At 51.4% G+C, this 22,858-nt stretch overlaps 1 protein-coding gene across 3 annotated transcripts in view; it reads left to right on the top strand.

Moving 5' to 3' along the window:
• RHBDF1 (rhomboid 5 homolog 1) overlaps window positions 1-22,858 on the top strand; it is a 39,287-nt gene that overhangs the window by 13,489 nt on the left and 2,940 nt on the right. For all 3 annotated transcript variants that reach the window (XM_075515391.1, XM_075515392.1, XM_075515394.1), the window contains exons 2-14: window positions 3,837-3,972; window positions 6,187-6,317; window positions 12,133-12,346; window positions 14,139-14,345; window positions 15,068-15,190; window positions 15,351-15,511; window positions 17,788-18,039; window positions 18,668-18,779; window positions 19,679-19,753; window positions 20,352-20,513; window positions 20,621-20,721; window positions 21,474-21,537; window positions 22,012-22,106. In XM_075515391.1, coding sequence (XP_075371506.1) covers window positions 3,837-3,972; window positions 6,187-6,317; window positions 12,133-12,346; window positions 14,139-14,345; window positions 15,068-15,190; window positions 15,351-15,511; window positions 17,788-18,039; window positions 18,668-18,779; window positions 19,679-19,753; window positions 20,352-20,513; window positions 20,621-20,721; window positions 21,474-21,537; window positions 22,012-22,106 — 1,833 coding nt within the window. The remainder of the gene's footprint in view (window positions 1-3,836; window positions 3,973-6,186; window positions 6,318-12,132; window positions 12,347-14,138; window positions 14,346-15,067; window positions 15,191-15,350; window positions 15,512-17,787; window positions 18,040-18,667; window positions 18,780-19,678; window positions 19,754-20,351; window positions 20,514-20,620; window positions 20,722-21,473; window positions 21,538-22,011; window positions 22,107-22,858) is intronic.

Here is a 22,858-nt window from a genome sequence, read left to right as displayed (position 1 = left end):
TGACTCTGTCCTGGGAGATATGACTGTCAAGTGATCCTGTACTCTGTACCTATTGCCAGGCATCCTCTGTTTGAAATGAGATACTGGCTTTAGATGGACACTTGGCCTGACCTTGCATGGCTGTGCTGTGTGTGTTCCTATCCTGCTGCTGTCAGTGACCCCTTGAAAACATTTGTTAGGACAGTACTGAGAAATTGGTCTTGAGGATATGGGACCATTCCAATGAAATATGTGTCAATGCAGTCAACTTTGAAACAAAGCCCCTTGGCCTGATCAAGTGCACGGACACTGTATACTGAATCACTAACCCCTAAAAATAATTAAGGGGTTAGTGTGAAATTCAGCATGTGCTTTTAGTGCAGTGCTGAGACAGAAATTAGTGACTGCAGCACTTTGAGTGAGGACTACATGTAATAAGGGGTGTTACCTGCCTTGCAAAGGCTACGTTCAACCTCCAGCTGTACATCTATGTACACAGCTATACATCTATGTACAGCTAGTCTATATGTCTGTGTGTACAGCTGGATCCACATTCAGTCTCACCGTTAACCTCCTGGAGACCTGCCTCTTGTGTCCATACCCCAGTCTCTTTTGTGCCCTGGGCCAGAGGCAGTTGGCTGACCTGTGCTGTGGCTGTGTATTCACAGAATGTGAATTTGCAGAATTCACATGTGCAGAGAATCAGGCCCTGCTAGGGCAAGCGCTGCACATTTCATCTTATGTGTTTGTAACGTTTATTCTTGGCCACTCCAAATGCACGCATACAGTTGGGAATGCTGAATAGCTCTGCCTTCACTGCACTCTTTTATTGGGAAATGAACAATTTAGTAGGGTAAAAAAGGTCAAACTGGTAGAAGAATTTGCTCCTGAGTTAAGTACTCTGTTTGCAGTCACTCTTGAAACTCACCGGGTTTTTAAATACTGAGTGCACTTATACAATTATTGTATATGCATTTTGCTGCTTTGCTGTTTAAAGAAGTCTTTAACTGCTGAAGTTGGGAGAAAGCAGTCCATTGCTCTGTCAGCTACGTGAATTTCATCTTGAGATCTTCTTGTTGCCTAAAGTACAAAATTGAGTCAACTTTGAGGATAACCATAAGGCCACAGGCTTGACGCCATGTGTGTGCATGCTCTGTCCTCTTCTTTGCATGTGGCGTGTGTGCACACTGCTGGAGATCCCCGTGCACTAGTCTGCTAGGGTCACAATGAAGCCAGCATGATGGATACGTGGGCATCCCTGTCCCTGGCAATTTAGGAAGTGGGAATGAAAAACAGATTTCATTGGAAAGTCTTTCATGGAGCGCAGTGTTGTTGCGGCAGCTTTTGGGCAACACAGGAGTGATTCATTCACTGTCTTCCTGGCTTGGCCTCACTGATAAAGCTGCAAATCTTACACATTTGTATGTTTTACACCCAAAGCACCTACTCACAAAGGCAGCTCTGTAGGTGGACAGGAAGGAAGTTGAGTGATATCTGCTCATTGAAGAGATGCTGGAAAAAGAAGAGTTGCTAATTCAGAGGCTCTGAATTTGCCCTTGAAGGCACAGAAAGGAGGCTCTTGAGTTGTGTCATGAGGGGCGTGTGTGAAATAGGTTGTGTTTGGTCATGCCAGAGTGGTGGCTTTGTCCCTCTTGGCTGGTCTCTGATTAGAGCATCTCAGGAAGTCCTGGTGTTCGTGATCCTCATGGGTAAATGGTGGAGCTCTTTGCATTGCACCAAGGGTGTTTTTCAGGTATGAGAAATCTGCTTTGCTTTCTGACCTCACCGTGAAGACAAGTTTGCCCATTTTGTATGCAAGACTGAAAGCTGTCTTGTAGCAGATGTACCCTTACCAAGAGCAGGTGGGAGTTCCCCTAATAATCCTGTTATTCTCATCTTATAGGAAGTTAGAACAGATGCATTTAGTCACCCCTGCGGCTAGGGGTGGAGGGAAGGAGGAAATTGTGGCCCTCTAATGTACAGCACTGCATCGGTGCACACAGGACCGTGGTGCATGTACGAAGGGCATGTCTGTACAGGCTAGATTGTGAATTCCCAGACTTTTGGGGGCCTGTGGTATTTGCTGAAACCCAACCTTCATCCACCTACAGCTGAGTCCTCCCTTTTTGTTGTTCTGGCTCAGCTGAGCGCGGCGCTCCTGGCAGCCAGCCCAGCTTGCGCGACTGAGCTAGCAGCTGGTCTTCAGCTCCTTTTAGATGAGATTCTCTTCTCCTAACCCAATCCAGATCATTCCCCACTCCCTTTTGTTGACCTATTTCCCTCCCCGCCGTGTATCTTTTGCAATGGTAAGCTTTACTGTTTGTGCAGCTCCCTTTCCAGAGCAGCTGCAGTGAGCTGTGGGAATACGGTGGAAATGCCATGAAAGGCAGCGCATGTTTCAGAGAACCAGTGCCTAATTTAGGTTGGGAGGGACCTTTGCAGGTTGTCTGGCTCAGCCGCTGTGCAAGGCAGGGATAATTCAGGCTGCTCACGGCGTCGTTTAGTTGAGTGCCGAATGTCTCTAAGGATGACAGTCCCTCTGCCTCTGGTCCTGTCCTAGGACTTGGCCACTCTCAGGGTAGAATCCTTGCATATGAAACTCATTGTGCATTTAAAATAAATTGACTGTGTTAACATTGTAAGAGCACTGAGTTTTAGTCCAAACAGAGAGCTTTTCTCCTACTCCCTTTCAAATCATGTGTGCCTGCTAGGTTAACTAACTGGATGCTTATTCCATCTGTCCACCATGGTGGGGGAAGAGGCTGGGACTCTTGATTTTTTTTTTTTTTTTTTTTGGTCCCCTATGGGATCTGTGGCCTAGGGCAACACAAGGACGGAGCTGGGAGCAAATTGGATCTGTTGTCCCATTCAGCACACATGCTTCCCACTGCTAGCTTGCGGCTGTGTGTGTGCTAGGAGAGGAAGAAATATGGGCTTGTGGAATAACTTAGGTTGGAACGTACCTGTGGAGGTATCTGACCTGATCTCCCTCCAATGAAATGCATTTTCTTAATTGTTTCTCTGAGCATGATCAGTAAAGTAGGTGCTCTGCCAGCAAGAGTCGCATGGTCCCTGTCCCAGTGCATGCAACCCAAACAGGAGGAGAGAGTTGCAGTACAGTAGAGCGGGCAAGATGACAGCGAATCACTCTGGTTACTTTGGCGTTTTGGTAACACAGCAGTTTTTATTTAAATACCATATCATTATTATTTATGTATGAAAACCACTCTTAGTTCAGGATTAGTGCCAGTTCTCTGTAGCTGTTCATGCTATACTTGTATTACTCTGTGCAATATGTCGTGTTTCTAGAAAATTACTACATTTAAAAGAGATTAGAACCAGCAGTGAGAAACGGCCACTTGCTAATTGCTAAGTAGTAGTTAGCAATTAGCTTGGCTTGGGTGAGCAAATGTGCCTGTGTGGGCCACAAGCTGTTTTTAGAGGGAGGTCAGTGGCTTTTGGTACTGCAGTTACTTAGCTGGTTGGACTGGATCCAGATCTCATTAAGATTTAATTCATGACTGGTTCTTAAGGAATCTGGATCTCACAGTAGTCTCAGCAAAAATCTTAATGGGAGGTGGCTCTCAAACTTGTGACTGAGGTCTCTGGCACCTAGCTTGAGGTCCTGCAGACCTTAGAAACGTGCTGTGTCCTCTGAGTGTCTGGTCGTGGCTGACCAGCCAGACACAAGCTGTGACGCCTGAACCCTCACGAGGAGTTTGGGAAGTCGTCCAGTGTGGGGCTTGGGTCCCATCAGTCACAGCCTGCAGGAGGGCGCTCTGCTCAGCCCTGCCGGCATGTACCGTGTCAGGGATGAGCCTGGCCCGCTCCTGACTGTGATTTCTACCCTCTCCTAGGCCTGAGGACAAACGTGGGACGATGTCGGAGGCGCGACACGACAGCACGAGCAGTTTACAGCGGAAGAAGCCACCATGGTTAAAACTGGACATCCCGGTGCCGGTGTCAGTGCCAGAAGAGCCCCAGCCTGTGCAGGTACAGAGGCTGGGGGCAGGAGGGAGGGTCTGTGGAGCCATGGAGGGGGTGTGCAGAGCCCCACTGTGCTGAGAGCATGCCTGTGCCCGTGGTCTCTGGCAGTCCTGGCTGAGAGAACGGCAGTGTGTGATGGCAGGTCACGAGGCCACGTGAGAAGGGGCAGAGCCATTGGGTAAATTTATGATAAGTAATTAACTCCCCCTTGAAGGGGATGTGGGAGGGATGAGGGTGGGTTGCTGATGCGCTCCGGTCAGTGGACGTGACTGTTTGGATGTGGGGATTGTGAAAAGTGTCCTGGCTGGGGGATATGGGAGTGAGGTATTCAAAGAAACATTTCTTAAGGGGACTGGAGGAGTGAAGGGCTACTAGACAAACATGAGGGCCTGGAAGTGCTGGAGCTTATGCTGAAATGAGCAGGGAATGAATCTGACTTATGAATAGCCAAGATAATGACAGGCTCTCATCAGTAACAAGAGACAAAGAACAGTTACTGGCAACACAAAGCTGTTACCAGCATGAGGAACATAAGAAAATCATGTGGGATGAGAAATAAGTAACATTGAAGAGCGGTCAAGTAGAGATGGGGTGATAGGTTAAGAGGAACTGTGCGAACTATGAGAGTAAAACATCCATATTTTGTGCTGGGAATAGGAAGAATAACAGGAATTTTGGCTACCAGGTGGCAAAAACTCTCATGTATGAGTGAGACCTGGGTAGGATGATGGCTGGCTGTTCGTGTGACCTTACTGCAGGAACTACCTGCACCAAAGGCAGAGCTGGAGGGTTCTTACTGCCCAGCTCCATGGGTGGGGTGCAGTGCCTGGGTTCACTTGCTGATGTGAAAGAACGGTTTAGCAATCGGAGAAATGGAGGGTTATACAGCTTCCCTGGAGGGGAGCTGAGGACAAGCTTGTCTTAAGAGGGAACTTATGTTGTGTTTGGAATAGCAAGGACTGGCCTCTTTGCCATTCCTTGATCCAGGGACTAAAATGCACTTCAGTTATGTGACAGCTTCTGGCAGATAAATCTTCCTGGCCCTGGTCTTCCCTTGGAAGGAAAGTGATCGGGGTTCAGTCTGCAGGGATTAGAAGTGGCATGCAGGGTTTTAACAGTGCAGGTTGAAACCTTCTGAATCACTTATTTAAGGCTTTGATGGATATTCTCTTATCTGAAATCTCTAAAGCCAGCTGGGCACCTTCTGGAGAGGCGCTCTGTACTTATGATGGAAGCTGGCAGAGGTGATGTTCTCTGGAGGTCCAGTGTGCGCAGCACAGGCTGTCAGGATAAGAGTGCATAATGGGCTCCTTTGGCTTATAACCTGAGTATCTATGCATTGTTTTCACATAAAACATAACGAAAATGTTAAGATTAGTGGAAATTATTAGCTTTCTGGGCTAGAGGGGCTGGAGTAGCAAGTAGTCTTGAGGCAGAGACAGTATCTGACCTGAGAAACAGTTGATCAGAGCTTCACTTGCCAGAGGGACAGTCTGCTCAGCCTGCATTTTACAAATGGGAGATGGTGTCTCTGCCAAGCTGATGAAAAATTAAGCCAGAGCAGCCCTGAGGAGGCAGTTGTATGAGCTGAGAACAGTCTGGTCAGTTATGTCATATTTGGTAGGTGACATTCAGCCAAGACATGCCAGGAGCTTTCAGACCTGAGTGTGTCCAGACAATTAGGTTATGAACAAAGCCGATGTGGCCTTCCCAGCTTGCTTAGCCTGCACCAGGCAGCAGCTACAGTACACACCCACCCACAGCTCTCGCAGGCTTTTAATGCAGATCCAGAGTCACTTATGAAGCAAATCTCACTGACTGTGCTTCTCTTCACCTTGTGGAGTGGTCTAGGAGTGTGTGATCTGGGTTCCTTCTGGCTAGAAAAGCGCCAGGAGGATATGTCGCAGGAGCTCATGTAATACACTCCATCTACAAATGGACATCAGTCCATGGGCCAGGCTAGAGCCAGTCTGAACTGAGACCCACCGCAACACGCAGATGCAGTATCCTTGATGCTGACTGTTCTGTTCTGCACAGCCATTCCTGGCTAGCATGAACACAGTCCTTGTTAGCCTGATTTTGCTGCTCAACTGCATGCACCCAGCTTGTGGCTGGGGTGTTGGGTGGCTGTTGAATTGCTAACTAAATGTTTCACAACCTGACTGGCCTTGCAGAGCATCGCTCTGAGAACATTGACTCCCCTCCTGCTTTTCTTTGCAGCCAACGAGACGTCAGACCTTTCTGCGAAGCGTGAGCATGCCCGCCGACAACACCCGTGTGCCCTCCCTGCCTAACGAAGTGAGGAGACCGGTGCTACAACGACAGACCTCAATCACCCAGACCATCAAGAGGTGAGACATTGAGTTCATGAAGCCTGCTTTAATGGATTCTGCCATCCATTGCCATCCTTTATTTGTGAATGTATGGTCCTCTGCTTATGCCATTGCCTGGCACTTAAGTGGCACGCTGTCACACCAGGATTAGGTTGTCTCCCTTGTTATCTATCATGAGGTTGTGGTCTTTCAGCCACAGGGTGGGTGCAGATAGGTTCCCAATATATAAGCCCAGTGGTGCTATATAGCCTGTCTTTAGTAAGTGAGGAGACAAGTTCTGGGAGGAAGATTGTGGCGATGAGGACAATGAATGGTTCTTGCCACTTAGAGACAAATTTTGACTGCCCCCATGCCCTGGGGAGCTGGCTTTTTCTGAGTAACAGGATGCCTCAGGCCCTGATGTTTAGCTGAGACTGTATGATGTGGTGTGCTGGGCTTGCTTTGGTGCGGTATCTGAGAGCATATGATTGCTGGGGGAGGCAGAAGCCCATCCTGAGCAGTCCAGGGCTCTCAGTAACTTGGCTCCTAGCACTAGCTCATTGGCAGGTCCTTGAGTTGGCTATGGGGGGTGATGGAGAGTAGGGACAGGCTGCTCCGGTCCTGTCCCCCATGCCTGCACAGAGGGTTATCGTTTGTCCCCACATCCCAGGGGTCTCTGAGACACGGCCACACACCTGGATGCTCCTTCCCTCCCCATGGCAAAGGCTTATCCCAGTTTGTCCAATGGGAGTGGCTCTCCCAGCTGCTCTCTTGAGATGCCTGGCTTGTATCCCTGGCAGTGTGTCAGACCTGCCTGGATCCCAGGAGCATCTCTGGAGCTCCACAGGTCAGGGGCACTTTCAGCCAGCCAGGCTTTGCCCACTCACAAAGGAGCAACTTTCCAGCTGTGGGAGAGACTGACCTCCCACGCACTGTTTTCCTTTGCCTCAGATGTTCCCCAGCTGCCTTGGCGGTGAAGCTCTCCCGCACCAGCTCTCTGTGATCCTGCTTCTTGTGAGGTTGGGAGGGCTGAGCCATGAAGCAGTGTCTGCTCTTTTCAGGGCTGTGGGCAGCTTCTGGGCCTGCCTGAGGCTGTCCTTGCACACCTAGACTGCCTGTTCCCTCACTTCCCTGCCTTGTCCCTCTCCTTGCCAGGACAATTAGGCAAGAGCATGTCAAGGATGAGGGGACATCCTGGCAGGGTGCTGGGAGGCCCTGACAAGAAGCATTGTGCAGGAGGGCCAGGGCCAGGGTAACCTTTTCCCCCAGAGGTCCTCACAACATGCAGCTTGAGTGTAGGGTGGAGGGGTTGGAGAACTGTGAACCACTTTGGTGCTGGGAGAACAAATTTGCCCCCAGTGCTACTACAGTGTAAGACAGACAAGGCATATGGAGCTACAGTGAGCAAGGAAGGAGTGCTGGACGGTGGTGAAGGTCCCACACACTGAGGGAGATACTAATGTCCTGCCTAGCACTGGGGCAGTGGGCAGACTGTTGCACCAACAAACCCTGTGACATGTGCTCCTCTTGTCTGCCCAGGCTGTAAGGGAAGTGCTGGGGCTCAGGTTGGTGGCTGCGTCCCTGCCTGTGCTTAATGGTCTGTGTAGGCATTTTGTACCCTGGGAGTACATGCGGTCCCACAGGGAGTGGCCCAGAGATGCACAAATGGTTTTGGAAGTTCTGGGAGTCTCCCGCTCAGGGTATGTATGTGGGGGCTGCAATGCTATTTTGCAGTGCTGAGTTGTCTCACGCAGGCTGTTGTGCAGCATGGGGGGTGGCCAAGTCTCTTCCTCCTGGAGGACTCGCAGATTGTGGTGACTTCTACAGAGTGCTGTGGGATGTGGGTAGGAGAGCAGGTGCAGCAATGGGAAGGGCTTTCCAAGGGGCAGAACTGCAGGAGATGTACACATGACATGACACTAGCGATAAAAGCATGAAATAAGTGGATCAGAAACAAGGACAGGGAACTGGAAAGTACCAAGGAAAGGCCTAAAAACCTGTGCTCTGTTTAGCAGAGCTAGGGATGCAGTGGAGAACTGCCGACCATGCATCCATAAAGGTGTCCTGGGGATTTGTTTTGTGAGTCCAGGGAGGCTGACTGCCAGGTTTTCTGCTTAACACAGCCCCTAGGATGTACAGAATGTGAAACTGTTCTGGCAGCAGGACTCCACACCATCCTGTTCCCTGGGGCTTGGAGGATACAGATCAAGTGTGAGCCTAAGGTCAAGCCTGTGTGGTCCAGAACATGGCATGGGAGTGATTCATCTGCCTGCGTATAGGCATCTAACACCACTTCCAGCCTCCTGGGGTGTCCGAGATGTCCATGCAAGGCAGCAGATGTGGCACAGGTAGATTTGTCCACCAGGCAAGATCCTGCCAGGGTCAACCAGAATGGGCCCAGGGCACTTCCAGTGGCATCAGACACCTGTATCTAAGCAGATCACATCTTGGCCTGCCGACACACTCTGGTGACACACTCCATGCTGACACACTCCGGTGTCCAAAGCCAGCCAGTGGGATCTGTAGCTGGGCGTCTGGGCAGAAGAAGGCAGATCACAGAGGTCTGGGTGTTGAGGGGGATTGCAGTATCCCTGGTATCTTCAAGAGCAATGGGAGATGTGTCAGAGGTGCAGATGCACCAAAAGGATTCAGCAGCCTCCTGGGTTCAAAGATGGTGTTGTGTGGCTTGAGTTTGGTTGTTTGTCTTGGGTCATGCTCTCAGCTGGAGGCTGCTGTCTCGTGCAGTGTGGCACAACTGCTGCCGATGGGGCTATGGAAGGAGACAGGGAGGTGTTGGATGCAGGTCGCTGCTCCCCTCCACATCCCTGCAGGCTCCTTCCCTTCACCTGTCTTTTCTTTGCAGCAGACAGGTACGGTTTCAAAGGAGTCAGACCCTGCCCGTTCATGGGCACCGGGTGGGCAGGAGTTCCCTGAGAAAGCGGCAGTCCCTGCCCCGATCGTTTTTCAGGTACTGGTAGCCCTGAGTGTGAAACCCACCCCTGCATGTGTGTGCAAGGGCTGTTGTGAACTGCACAGATTCTGGCTGTTGCTGGGACCACATTGCCTTCTCAGGGCTGGCCAGGAGGCCTACAAACAGGTGGGAGTGAGAAAGTTCATGTGTGCTTCTAACAAAAAACAATCATCACTCCTACTAAATATGTAGGCAGCTGTCAATAAGTAGCATGGACTAACAAGCTGTCCACCCGCCAGCCTCACTCTCTCCTGCCTTTCCTAACAAGCTGTCAACCTCCTGGTGTTCACCATAGCTGGAATATCTCCCCAGGGCAGCCACAGCGCAGCCTGCCTTTGCTAGCATCCATGCAACATGTGGCGTATGCATATGTTGGCCCCAAAGCCTCCTTGGGGCAGAAGGGGAAGGAGAGGAAGCAGCACTGAACAGATGCTAGTCATGTTGGTCCAGACGGGGCTCAGAAGCTGGTGAATGGAACAGAGCATCCGCTCTCTCCCTGTTGACATCATGGCTTTTTCTAATCCATGTGACTGTCTTCTGTTTGAGGTGGAGGTCTTCATTACTTAGGACCAAGGAGATGAGCCGCTCTGGGAGTCCAGGGCACAACGGCCCATCGACCACCACCCCGAGGCTGGAGCTCAGTAAACTTTTAAATCAGACAGACAGTGTGACTTTGTGCATGGCAGGGACTGGACCTAATGCCCAGGAGTCCATTCCTGTCATACCTTCCTCACTGCTACCCTTGGCCAGATGCCACTCTGGCACTGTGCCCGCCTTTGGTGACTGCTTGCATTTGGCTTTCAGGGCTGGTTAGCTCCATGTGATAGAAGAGCGAGACCTGACTTCTGATGTTGGTTCGTTGGTTGTTACAGTGCTCCAGGGAGTCTGTAGGACGTGATGGGGCTCCCCAGCTGGACAGGGGCATCCAGCATCTTCCCAGGGTGCTCCAGATACCCTAAACTCTGTAGTCAGCTCTCCTGGACTATCTTGACTATGATCAGAGAGTAGGACAGCTCTTTACCCTGGCCCTGGACCAGTAGTGGTCTCTGGCAGTTCAGGAGTGGTCCTTACAGTGCAAATCAGCTGTGGTGGTGCTTGTCCTTCCAGGCTAGCGGGAACACAGTTTCAGAGGGCTCTGAGGCGCTGCTGTGGGTGCAATGGGCCGTTCATCATCAGGCTCATATGGGCACAAACAACCCTCAGTGCTCTCCGTTTGAGCAGTGGCCCCATGTTGTCACCCAAGGTCACCTTGCTGTGGAAATATTGGTTACAGCAGTCTACGAGAAGCCCTCTGAGTTGTAAGACTGTTTTGTAGTGTGTGTTGTGCCTTTGCATCTGCACGGCCAGAGCATTACCTCTGTGCTATAGGCTTGGTTTGGGTCTGTCAGGCCAGGTGCTGACCCTAGGCCCTTCTGCTCTGAACGGAGACAAAGGTTGCTCTGACGAGGTGGGGGTCAGAGCAGAGCAGTGCTCCAAGACACGCACGTAGCCCCGTATCTGAGGTCTGGCCCCTGTTGACTTGCTGCAGGCATTTGGAGACATTTGGGTCAGTGAGGTCAGGTGAGATCTAGCAATGGCCCACGTGACCTCACGCCTGCTGAAGGGTCTGTTCTGGATCATTGGGAGAATGGGGAGGGCTGAGGGCAATGCATGGTGGTTTGCATCTGGAGATTTTAGCTGGAAAGGCTGTGGGTTTCAAATTCACATCTTTTTACGTGGTGGCAGGACACCTTCACCTGTTGGTTGATCGTACTTTTGCTCGGTAGGGTGCAAAACACAGGACTGGTTTCCTGCCTCCAGTGCACTGACTCAGTTCCCCTGTGTGACCCAAGTCTAGATTTAACCCAGCCTTTACTCCAGTGCATGTTTTAATACTCCCTTTGTGATCTGTGAGGTCTTGCTTCTCACCAGCTGGAAATCCTGCCCCTGAGCAGGGGGTCTGAGGCCAGGGTTTCGAGTTTGGCTTGGAAGGACTTTCAGGTTTCGACACCTGGGCCTGACAACTGTAGGCCGACACAGCTTGTCATCTTCTGAGGAAGGATTAACCACAGTGGGAAAGGCTTGGCAGGGCTGCGATGATCTTTGTAGGTTTAGGCTACCAGCTGTCTTGCAGTATCTGAAGTAGGTTGTTAGTCTGACTTATCCCGATCCCTCTCCGCCTTCCTTGGGATTTTGCTTCTGATCCACTGCTCTTCTGTGACAGCAGCCACTTGGCAGAAAACCTACCTTGTGGCTGCAACCTTGTGCTCCTGCTTCTGCAACTGGCAGCTTAGAACTGTGTGTGTCTGCCTTAGCAGAGATCAGGACCACAGCAAACATTTGCCATTAATGTTACCTTTGAGGAGAGTAGAAATCCTGCAGCATGAAATGGAGAAGTTGGGGATATCCTGGGAGTGTGGGGCGAGGCTGGGACAGAACAGTCAATTCTGGTGGCTCTGGGGAGAAGCTACAGAGCCATGAAACAGTACAATCCCCCAATGGGGACCTAGAGCTGGCCTGAAGATGGTAAGTGTTTTCAATAGATGGTTTTTAAAGAAAAAAAAAAACCTTTCACCAAGTTATTTTCTGAATTTCTATTGCATCTCTTTTTCTTTCTTTTTAGAAAAACTCAGAACAAACTGTCCTTTGCACACAGTGAATCTCTCCTGTCATTTTTCTTCTGTCTTAAGAGACAGAATGCTGTTGATGGTTGAACATTTCCGGCCAGCATTGTCAGGTTGCTAAAACCAGCTGAGGACAGGCTGTGAGATGCTTGTGGGGAAGAGTTCTGCCTGTCTTTGAATTGGGGTGGGCTGGAAGTGACCCCCAGGGGTTTTTTCTTCTCATGTGCATAGTCCAAGCAAACATAATGCTTCTTTGCACTTGTATGCTGGCATCTTTCAGAGGCACAGCGGACTGGTTTGGGGTGAGCAAAGACAGTGACGCTACTCAGAAATGGCAGAGAAAGAGCCTCCGCCACTGCAGTCTGCGGTATGGGAAGCTGAAACCTCAGGTCATCCGGGAAATGGACTTGCCCAGTCAGGACAATATTTCTCTAACAAGCACAGAGACTCCTCCTCCGCTCTATGTCGGACCCTGCCAGCTGGGCATGCAAAAGGTGAGTAACCTGGGACAGAGTCAAGGCCATCATGAGTTTCCTGCATGGTGTCTCTACCACTTTGGCAGCTGTGACCTATCTGCGGGCTTAGTTCTGCCTGAACATGTCTGGGCTCCACGTTCAGACACTTCTCAAGTCTCAGATACAGTTTGGCAGACTCCCTCCTTCAGCAGCCTCTCTCCGGTCTCATTGGCTGAGATCCCTCCGCTGTTTCGGTGATAGGCTCAGAGCTGTGTTTGTCATGTTGTGGCTATGGCAGTGATTAGATGTGTACAGCGTGTCCAACAGCTATCAGCTCGGGCTTTTTGCTGCCATTTTGCAAGGACAAAATTCTATTGTACACAGAGTGGCCAGTATCCTGAACCCAAATATACAGTAACAGGCCTGGTATCACTCAGGACCCTTGCCTAGTGGATCCTTGTCCCAAGCAGAATGCAGGCAGTAGCACAGCTACTGTCCTCATAGAAACCTGGTTATGTTTTAAGACTTTGAAAAGTGTCTCTTGCATCAGCGGTACTACAGCTCTGCTCACGGGTCCTCAGAAATGGTTTTGAGTGCCTGCAAAGGGCATCTGGTAGCCACCTACTCGCTACCTTCAAGTGTGACCCCAGGGGACAAGACCCAGTCAAGCACATCCAGTTACCAGCACTTCAGAACTAACCCACAATATGCCCAGCTCTTCCCTTTGCTCCATTCAGCAATAGTAATCGATGTGGTTGATTACCGTGCATTAGTGAGCACCACTGCAACCTGGGCAAGTGGGGAAACAAATTCCTTCCAAAGCAGGTTAGTCTGTGACCTGAAGCCTGCTGCATTACTGAAGCAGAGGAGAATATTGTGCATCTTTCAATCAAGTTTCACCTTGTTGTGCTCTTTTCTGTTTTCTTACTAGCTGAAGTGTCTTGCAGTTAGTCTTTGGTCACAGAAGACTCAGAAATATTGTTGGGCTCTGTGTGGGCTACATTAAATCAGAACGTGGTACTAGTAGGTGTAAGCCCATAAAGCTTCCTGTTGAGTGTGCAACTGTGGATTAAAAAAAGCTCGTAAAACATTAGGATAGAGCACAGAAGTCTTATGGAAACCGCAGCTGTGATGATGTAAGGACAGAGGCAAGGTTTGTAGCTGAAGGCAATATTTTCATTAGGTTGATTCGTATGTTTGGAAGAAGTGAGAGCTTTGGCCTGAAGAGTCCCAAAGAAGGGCTTGCAGCTTCCGGAAGCTTGCCTGCTTTTTCCAGCTGTTGTAACTTAATTAATGGAGGCAGATGTAAATATACAGTTAAGCTTCAACAGGATACTGTTTAAGTCCTGGGCTGTCCAATATCAGAAAGGAAACTAGCTGGAGAAAGAGCATGGCTGTTTTCAGGGATTTCTCAAACTCCTGTTCAAACAGCACATTCTCTGACTGTAGAGCTCACTGGCACAGGAGATGAATGAAACCAAGAGCTTAGGAAGGGCCAAAGGAGGTTTGGAGTCTCCTGTGAACATCAGGAACATTCTGGGTGAAAACAGTCAACACCAACAAAAGAAAAAGGGAAAAAAGAAAAAAAAAAAAAGTCAGGAGGAGAGGTTTGCGGGCTTAGGTTTGAGGCTTACAACTAGGGCTTAGCTTGCAACAAGTTATTCGGTATCTCCCTGTTGTAGAATTGCTTGTTGGTCCATCCAGCCTGGTTCTTGGTCAATCCCAGGAGCCAGGCCACTGTCATGGTCTCAAGATGTTTGCTTGGAGGGAGGAGGGTTTGGTAGGGAAGGGTTTGGGGGTGAATGGACTGATGGGCTGCTTCTCTCGGCAGATCATAGACCCCTTGGCCCGCGGCCGAGCTTTCCGTATGGCTGACGACAATGATGGCTGCAGCATCCCACACACACCGATCACGCCAGGTGCCACATCACTCTGCTCCTTCACCAGCTCGCGCTCAGGGTTCAATCGCCTCCCACGACGGCGGAAACGGGAGTCTGTTGCCAAAATGAGTTTCCGAGCAGCTGCGGCTTTGGTGAAGGTACTGTCTGTGGGAGGGCAGGGACCAGTCTGGCAGCAGGATGGGGCTCTGCCCTGAGAGAAGAATGAGAGGGAAGGAGCTGCTGAGCAGAGAGGATGGGGAGAGTAGTGGTGGAGGGGAAGAAGCCAAGCCATTTCCTGTTCTGTTTCAGCCATGTGTCTAGGAGGCCGGATTTGCAGGAAGCAGGGATGATGGCTAGGTTTTGGTACAGGTCTTGCTTTCCCTTTATTGGCCCGGGGGCTTTGATTCCCACAGCCAGCAGCCTCAGAGCATTCCAGCAGGTCCAGTTCAGCCTGCCTGGACCTCTGGGCGGTCCATCTGCACCTGGTCAGCAGTCATGGAAGAGCAGAAGTACCTGAGACTCTTGCTGTGCAAGTCTCTTCATACTGCCCAGTGTCTGCTTTCCTGGGCCCAGTGACCTTTTTGCTGTGTCCAGTACCACCCATCACTGTGGTTTGGTCAGAGACATGGAACAATATATGGTAGAGGAGCATGTTGCAAGCCTCACCTGCAGAGGACATGGGCACTGTGGATTGAGAAGTGGGGTAACACCTGTGAGTCTCACCAGGAAGGTGTCACACATCAGCAGGTCTGCTGTGCTCCACACACAAGCGTGAACCAGCTCAGCACTTAGGCTCCCTGTGCGCTGGCTGGGGTGGCCCTGCATGTGCCAGGCGTTCTGTTTTCTGGCAGTGACTTGATGCCACTTTCTCTGGCTACAGGGGCGCTCTGTGAAGGACAGCACCCTGAGGAGAGCTCAGCGGCGCAGCTTCACACCAGCAAGTTTCCTAGAGGAGGACACGGTGGATTTTCCAGATGAGCTCGACACTTCTTTCTTCGCTCGGGTGAGCGGCGGGGTTCTGGCATGGTACTGGCCCCAGTGGCAGTGCAAGACTCTAGGTCTGGCAGGTGTGTGTTGCGGAGGGCAGCACTGCTTTCTGCCACGGCTGCTGTCTCAAATGTGATGCTGGCTTCTTCTGATGGGACCTCTGTTTCTCTGCCCAGGAAGGAGTCCTTCATGAGGAGCTCTCTACTTATCCGGATGAAGTGTTCGAGTCGCCATCAGAAGCTGCAATCAAAGATGCTGAGGTGAAACCCCCAGATCAGACAGATCTCACAGGAGGTGCCTTGGACAAAAATGAGCTTGAAAGAAGCCACTTGCTACTGTGAGTATCTTCCTGGAAGCTGCCAAAGCCTAACATGGGGTGGCCAACCCATTCAGAGTGGGGCCTCCTGCATGGAGGAAGCCAGGATCTGAATGCTGTGGGTGCTTGGTGCAGAGCTCAAAGAGCAGTGCAGTGATGGGTTTTCTTTAAACCCAGCTTAAGACCTCCTTCCCCAGCTACCCACGCTTGTGAAACGTGACTCTGAGGCCACCTCTGCAGTCTCTCCAGCAACTTCCAGCCTCATGTGATGTGTTTTGGAGACTATCATGCCTTGAGGAAACAAAAGACACTTTAAATCAGCTGTGAGGATGCTGGGGGCCCAGCCTTCGGCTATGGAGAACGTAGCAAAGACGAGAAGGCTGTTGCCATTGCCACAGTCACCAGGAACTGTTGTCTCGCTCCAAGGAGCGGTATGAATTCCTGAGTGTCAAGCTGGGCTACATTCCTCACGCTAAATGAGAGAAAGGTGTGGCACTGATGCCGAGAGCCCTACAAATATGTGGGTGGTACTGTATTGTGTGCCTAGATTTTTTCCACCTGAGTAACTGGTACTGAGTAATTGCTCTGTATCATTTCCGAGTCAGCTGTAGCTTAGCTGGCAGCTCACCCCAGCAGAGAGCTCTGCTGGGTGTGAACATGGAGCAGACAGGGAGGTCCTTGTTGTGGTTCTGCTGCTCACGGCCCATCTTGCTGTGTTGGCACTTTCCCTTCAAGTGTTTCCAAGAACTTGACTCAGTCTTAACATAAGTGTAAGCAGCAAATGGTGGGAGTTTGTTGTCACTCCTCTGAGATGGTCTCGGTCTTCTTGTCTCCATTTGGATCTCCTTAAATAGTTTTATTTATTGAGGAAAATAGATTCCTTTCACACTTCAGAGAACTGTTATCAGAATCATAGTTGGGTGTCCTTTTAGGTGACCAGGTGTTTATTTTGGCATAGGCTGATAGCCCAGCACCAGAAATACTGGGAAACAGTGCGTCCATAACACAGAAACCACTTGAACTCTTGGAGCAAGAGCAGGCTGCAGTGGAATCTGAACTTTCTGTTGGAGAGGGGCTTCCCCAGGGGAAGTTGGGACTTTCAGCTTTATAAAACTGCATCTTCTGCAAGGTGCAATACTGAAAACAGCTGAAGTTTCACAGCAGTGGTTTTGGCTAAAGAGGTTCAGGTTCTCCCTCATCCTGTTGCTTGTCCATACTTCAGAGCTGTCATGATCTCTCCAAGATGCTCTGGTGATCTTTCAGAAAAAAAGTTTGTCAGCTGGTTTCTCTGACCACTTCTGACAACCATTGTCTCTGTGCAGAGAGGGTCATTTAGGAAGCCAGAGGAGGTAAACTAGACTAGAGCACGTGTCAGGGACATGCCTACTACAGTGCTAGGCAGTGAAAGTGCTAGCAGGTGCTAGCAAGGGTGAAATGGTAGGTAGTGGGTTTTTTTGTTTTTGGTCAGGGTCTGAATGCTGCAGACCTGACCTCCAGACTGCTGTTTAAGAGCAAAGAAATACAAAAACATCAGAATATGATGGAGACTTACAAAGCAGGTACTATGCACCAGCAGCTTGTGCAACGTTCATTGCATACTCTATTTCGGTAAAAAAGGCCTTCCTTTAGACAGGGATGCTTGGGATTTTTATTGTGTTGTTGAAGCCCGGTTTTGTTGTTCTCCCGAAAAATGCATTCATCGGTGCAAATAATGGGAGGAATGGAAGACAGATCATGAGAGGTAACTGGCACAGCTTGCAGCATGGGACAGTGTCACTTTCTTGGTCTGGGAAGCTGCTTGGATTCCTGCTCTTCTCTTCTGTCCGATTTGGTGGGCATGGGGGTTTGACTTGCCAGTCCAATCACAGTAAAATGCTTCAAGGGTGGGGGTTTCCATTGCTGGGCTAAACTACACTTCCATTTCATAGCAGAGAGCAGAGTAAGAGGAATGAAGTAGAGGAGGAAATAGATGTGCATGAGGCTGCAGATGTGCCCAGCTGCAGCCTCCGCATTTTAGCCTGTTGCCGAAACACTTCTTTAAAGCCTTGAGAGCTCCTTGTCGGTAGGGCTTAGTTTGGCACAGCTGCCTTGTGCCACCTTCTGCATGTAGTCTTGCGCTTTCATCAACTGGTGCTGCGTAACCCTTTGAAATACAGCCTCCACTTCAGGGCATCTTGCTCAGCCCAGCTGTGGTGGGACAGACAGAGGGTCTGCTGCCACCATAGACCAGGGAAGGACTGGTTCCCATTGCTGCGCCGTGGAGAACGAAACCATTGCTGTCCTGCTTTTTGTTTCAGCCCACTGGAGCGAGGCTGGAGGAAGCAAAAGGATGGGGCCCTGGCACAGCCCAAGGTCCGCTTGCGGCAGGAGGTGGTGAGTGTCAGCCCACAGAAGCGTGGCCAGCGCATTGCCGTCCCTGTCAGGAAGCTCTTTGCCAAGGAGAAGAGGCCGTATGGCCTGGGTATGGTGGGGAAGCTGACAAACCGTACATACCGCAAGCGCATCGACAGCTATGTCAAGCGGCAGATTGAGGACATGGACGATCACAGGTGAGAGCTGCAGTCATAGAAGGGGCCCCAACAAAACTAGTGAGTGAGTAATTGCTCTTGCCCTTTGGTGACTCAGGTCACTCCCTTGGGTGGTTGGGTGAAACCTGCTGCTAAAACCCCCCAGTCTATATCCCTGAAGTACAGGGATATATCCAGCAAACAGCAGCATGTTAGCATAATGGTGCACTGGGAGCTCACCCTGCTCCTCATGTTGCTTTGGGTGTCTGTATCTCTGCTACCTGGAGGGACTGCAGATCTCTGCCCCACCACCACTGTCCTGGGTTGAACAGGAAGGCTCAGGTATCCTTGCTCTGATCATTCCCGTAAAGTCATTATTTCAGACACATAGCACACTTTTTGGCATCAGGCTTATGTGTTCTCATGGATGTGTTTTTGGGAAAGGGTGATTTGCCCAGTGTAATGGGGGAGTCAGAGTAAACAGGGTCTGTCTGCCAATGACCTTAGGTCATTGCCTCCAGTCTTGTGCATCTCTAGGTGATCCTGGCCCTGTACCCCAGATTCTGCCAAGGTCCCTGGGGAAAAACAGCAGCTTGTCTCCTGTGTTCTGTGAGTAGATGTAATATGCCTGGGTTTCTGCCTCTGATCTTTTCCCTTTCCCTCCATCCAGGCCTTTCTTCACTTACTGGGTAACCTTTGTGCATTCACTCATCACCATCCTTGCTGTGTGCATCTATGGCATCGCCCCTGTGGGGTTCTCACAACATGAAACTGTTGATTCAGTAAGTAAATCCCCCTAACTTGCCTGGAGTGTGATTGTGTCTCAGCTTTCAGCTGCTGACTCTTGTGTCGTAGTCTTCAGCACATTGGCTACTTGCCTGAGGGCCTTGACAGCTGGATGCTGGGTGTCCAGCCTTGGGGGGCTGCCTGCAGCATCTCTAGGAGCCCCCATGCCGCCTTCTCTCCCTCCTGCAGCCACATTGCTCTTGACATGAAACTATATCCGGCACAAAGCATGGTGGGCTCTTTGCAGGCTCTCGTTGTCTCTGAGTTGGGAGCCCTTTCAAACAACTTGTTCCCCTCCTGGTGGAGACCAGGAGGATGTTCATGGCAGGGAAATATTTCAAACCTCAGTTAAGTTTTTGCAACAGTTGCAGGATTTTGCTTCTGCCAGGACCAAAACTGACCTGTCTGACTTTGAGAGCTGATCTTGAAGCTGTTTGTAGCCTTCCCACATGTTGTTAAAGGTCTCTGGGGTACATATCTCCTCAGCCATATCCCCATCCATGCAGGGAGCTTCTCACCTACGTGTCTGACAGCTTTCAGAGCACTGTCACCAACACCTGAGCCTATACTGTCGGCAGGTGCTACTTACGTTTCTGAGCTGTGTGAAGCTTTTTGCTGGCTCTCAAGCCAGTCCCAGGTCTCCTGGGATTTCTTGAAAGTTGAAGTAGCCAGAGATAGACATTTTCAATGAAATCTTAAGGTGAACGTGCCCGGGCCTTTCGTGGTGGTTTACCTGTGATACTGCAAAAGACCAGTTTGAGAGAACCACGTGCCCATCATCGGCTGTGGGGATTTCTGTTCATCCTGGGTACTGTTTTCACCAGCCCCTGCTGCTTGCCCTGCTGATGACCCTGTGGGCAGGAGCTCATGGGGCTCTCGCTTTCTCTCCTTGCAGGTCTTGCGAAACAGAGGGGTTTATGAAAATGTCAAATACGTTCAGCAGGAAAACTTCTGGATTGGCCCCAGCTCAGTGAGTGGCTGGGACTGTTGGTGGGCTGATGGGGGACTGCGAGCTGCAGCCATGCCACCCCAGGGACCAGGGCCCTCTGCTGCTTGGAGCTTGGTGCTAGCAGCTGCTGTTGGTTGGACATCCCATGGGGCCCAGCCGTCACTGGCAGGGTGCGGCAGTGCTCCCGGCCCCAACCACCCTGCAATATGGGCTAAGAGGAGGCTGGGATGGACCTTGGCACCCCTGCTTTGCACCCTGTTCCTAGGAAGCCAAGCATAGGGCCAGAGAAAATGCAGGAATTGTATGGTGTGTGACAGCTTTCCTGATGCCATTCCCCCTGGGAAAGGCTGTTGTGTCCCAAAATTTCCTTTCCCTGGCCACAGTGCTGGCCCTTCTGGGGCCATGGGCAAGGAAATCCCTGAACTTTTGTTCTGGGCTTGCCTTCTTCAAAGTAGATACTGAGAGTATGCCTGATGTGTGTTGGGCTTCATCATGCAGGACTTGTCCCTGGTCCCTTGACTCCTGATAAGGGGTATCCTTTGCAGTTCTCCCAGCCTGCTCTGCCCCAGGCAATCATTACCTGCCCCTTGGCTGAGCTGAGCGTTTCCATCTCTGCCAGGAGGCCCTGATCCACCTAGGGGCCAAGTTCTCACCGTGCATGAGGCAGGACCAGCAAGTGCACAGCTTCATCAGCGCCAAGCGGGAGAAGGAGAAGCACTCGGCTTGCTGCGTGCGGAACGACAAGTCGGGCTGCGTGCAGACTTCAGAGGAGGAGTGCTCGGTGAGTGCAGTGGCCCCTTTCCTGCTGTCCCTGCAGGCTCAGGGCCACTTCTGTTGATGCTTCTCCCACCCTGGGCTTCACAGTGACACCTTTCCTCTCTCCTGCAGTCCACGCTGGCCGTGTGGGTGAAGTGGCCCCACCACCCCAGCACACCAATGCTGGCAGGAAGCAAGAGGCAATTTGGGTCTGTTTGTCATCAGGACCCCAGGTAGGTCCTGCCTAGTCTAGCTGCCGTCCTGGGGGGGCAGGGCTGCTGTGACAGTAGAGTTAGAGAGGCATGGAGTCCCAGGCCAGTTGATTGCTGGATGGGACAGCAGCTGCTCTGGAGACCAAGGGACATGGGGGCAGTGATGTCTCCACCTGCCCCAACAGCTGCAAGGGAGGCAGAAGCAGAGTCTGGTGATATTTCTGCTCCCCCTAGTCTCCGTTGCTGTTGGCTGCCCACCTGCACAGTGGCTTTTTGTGAGCTGTGGGTGCCTTCCTCATCCCTCTCCCCCTCCTCACCTGCTCCCTGCACAGGCTCCCTTCTTGGGGTACAGCAGTCACATTCCCAGCACACCTCTGCCCCAAAGCCCTACCAGCCTCTGGGTGCCACAGCATACCTTTGCCCTCGGTCACCATGGGCTGATGTAGGGCTGAGACCAGCTGAATGCCCACCTTTGGGGCTGTGTCCACCTGGAAAGGAGCCACTGAGTTGCTGGGCAGCTGCGTGCTCTCGGATGGCTGCCTTTGTGCTGAAGCCGTGATCTCTGCTCACTGGAAGGAGGCTGCGGCTTTGATCAGCACAGCCTTGGCCGCTCTGATGTAGCATGTCACCAGCCCCTTGCCAGGGACAGAGAGGAGCTGTGGGACCGCAGCCTGGGGACAGGGACAGTGTGCTGGCTCCCTGGGGGATCCTGCCTGCTGCTGGTGCTGGGGAAAGTAATTTCTCAAGGTGATTTCTGCTTTCTGTTGCTGCAGGGTGTGTGAGCAGCCAGCCTCGATGGAGCCCCATGAGTGGCCGGATGACATCACCAAATGGCCGGTGAGCATCGCTGCTGGCACAGGGCCTGTATGGGCAGCTGGAATATGGCATTTGCATCCCACTGCGCAGAGCCATAGCTGTGTTGGTGGAAGGGGGGTCTCTGGTGCAGCCTCCTGCTCATTGTCACAAACACCAGATCAGGGCAGCCATGGTTTTGTCTAGCCAAGGCTCGAAGCCCTCCAACAACAAAAGTTCCGCTGTGCCAGCTGAAGCCCTGCTAATGCCCTGGGCCCTGCCAGGGTAACAGGGTGATGGAGACTGACTCTGCCTCTGGGCTGTTTTCATCCCTCAGCGGAGAGGAGGTGTTGATTGATGCTCAGGCAGATGGGGTGTCAGGCACCATCTTGCTGTCAGAGGGAGGCCTTGGGAGGCCCGTGTCTGTGGGACTGGCTACTTTCCAAGGGGCTGTTTTGACTTCACCCAGGCAGCAAGCAAACCATGGCTGTCTGACTGCAGCCTGTTGTCGTTTTCCAGATCTGCACAAAAAACAGCGCTGGGAATTACACCAACCACCTTCACATGGACTGCGTGATTACAGGCCGGCCCTGCTGCATTGGGACCAAAGGAAGGTAATGAGTTTTACCTGTATGGAGAGGGGCTGGGAGTTGGGGTGAGACACAGGAGGCCCTTTTCAAGCTATAGACACAGCCATTTGTCCTCCTTGTCCTTCCCACATGCAGTCCAGAGCTCTGCTGGGAAGGGGAGTTGGACAGGGAGCCATGACGGGTCTCCCAGACGGAGCAGAACTCTGGGATGAGAAAGAGATAACAGCCAGCCTGAGTCTTCAGTGCGGCAGGGTATCTCACTCAATTGGTCCTGCAGTTTGGAGGGACTCAGATCCTCAGGCATTAAATACTTCTGCTGGGGAGTTCTGCACCCTTCCTTGGGAATGGCCAGCTTGGTCCTGACAGGCTACGTTGGCCCCAGCCTGGCGTCCCTGAGCACTCAAGATGTCAGGAAACAACCTGCTCTGGGTTTGCCAAGGAGGAAGGTGCTGTTCTTCCTCATGTTGCTCCTCAGCTGAGAAGTTACCCACTGCTTGGGCCTGGCTTTCCCTGCTAGGGAGAAAAGTCAGTGCTGCCCGAAGGAGTTTCTCTGTCCCTGAAAGTCACGACCAGGATGCTCTTGGCCTAGTCTCCCCTTTCCACTCTGTCAGCCAGAGAGGCACAAGACTCCCCCAGCCCCAGAGACACAGCTTCTCCAAGCTCTGGTGGTTCCTTCTCAGCTGTAACTAGCTCAGCTTTAGCACTTGTTTTGGAGCCCCTGTATGCAGGGCATTACCCTGTGGAGGTGACTCAGGCTTGCCTGTGGGAGAGAACAG

Source organism: Mycteria americana, chromosome 12 (genome assembly GCF_035582795.1).
Source record: "Mycteria americana isolate JAX WOST 10 ecotype Jacksonville Zoo and Gardens chromosome 12, USCA_MyAme_1.0, whole genome shotgun sequence".
Classification (NCBI taxonomy): domain Eukaryota; kingdom Metazoa; phylum Chordata; class Aves; order Ciconiiformes; family Ciconiidae; genus Mycteria; species Mycteria americana.
The sequence above is the reverse complement of the archived record's forward strand: the minus strand, read 5'-3'. Positions and strand labels throughout refer to the sequence as shown.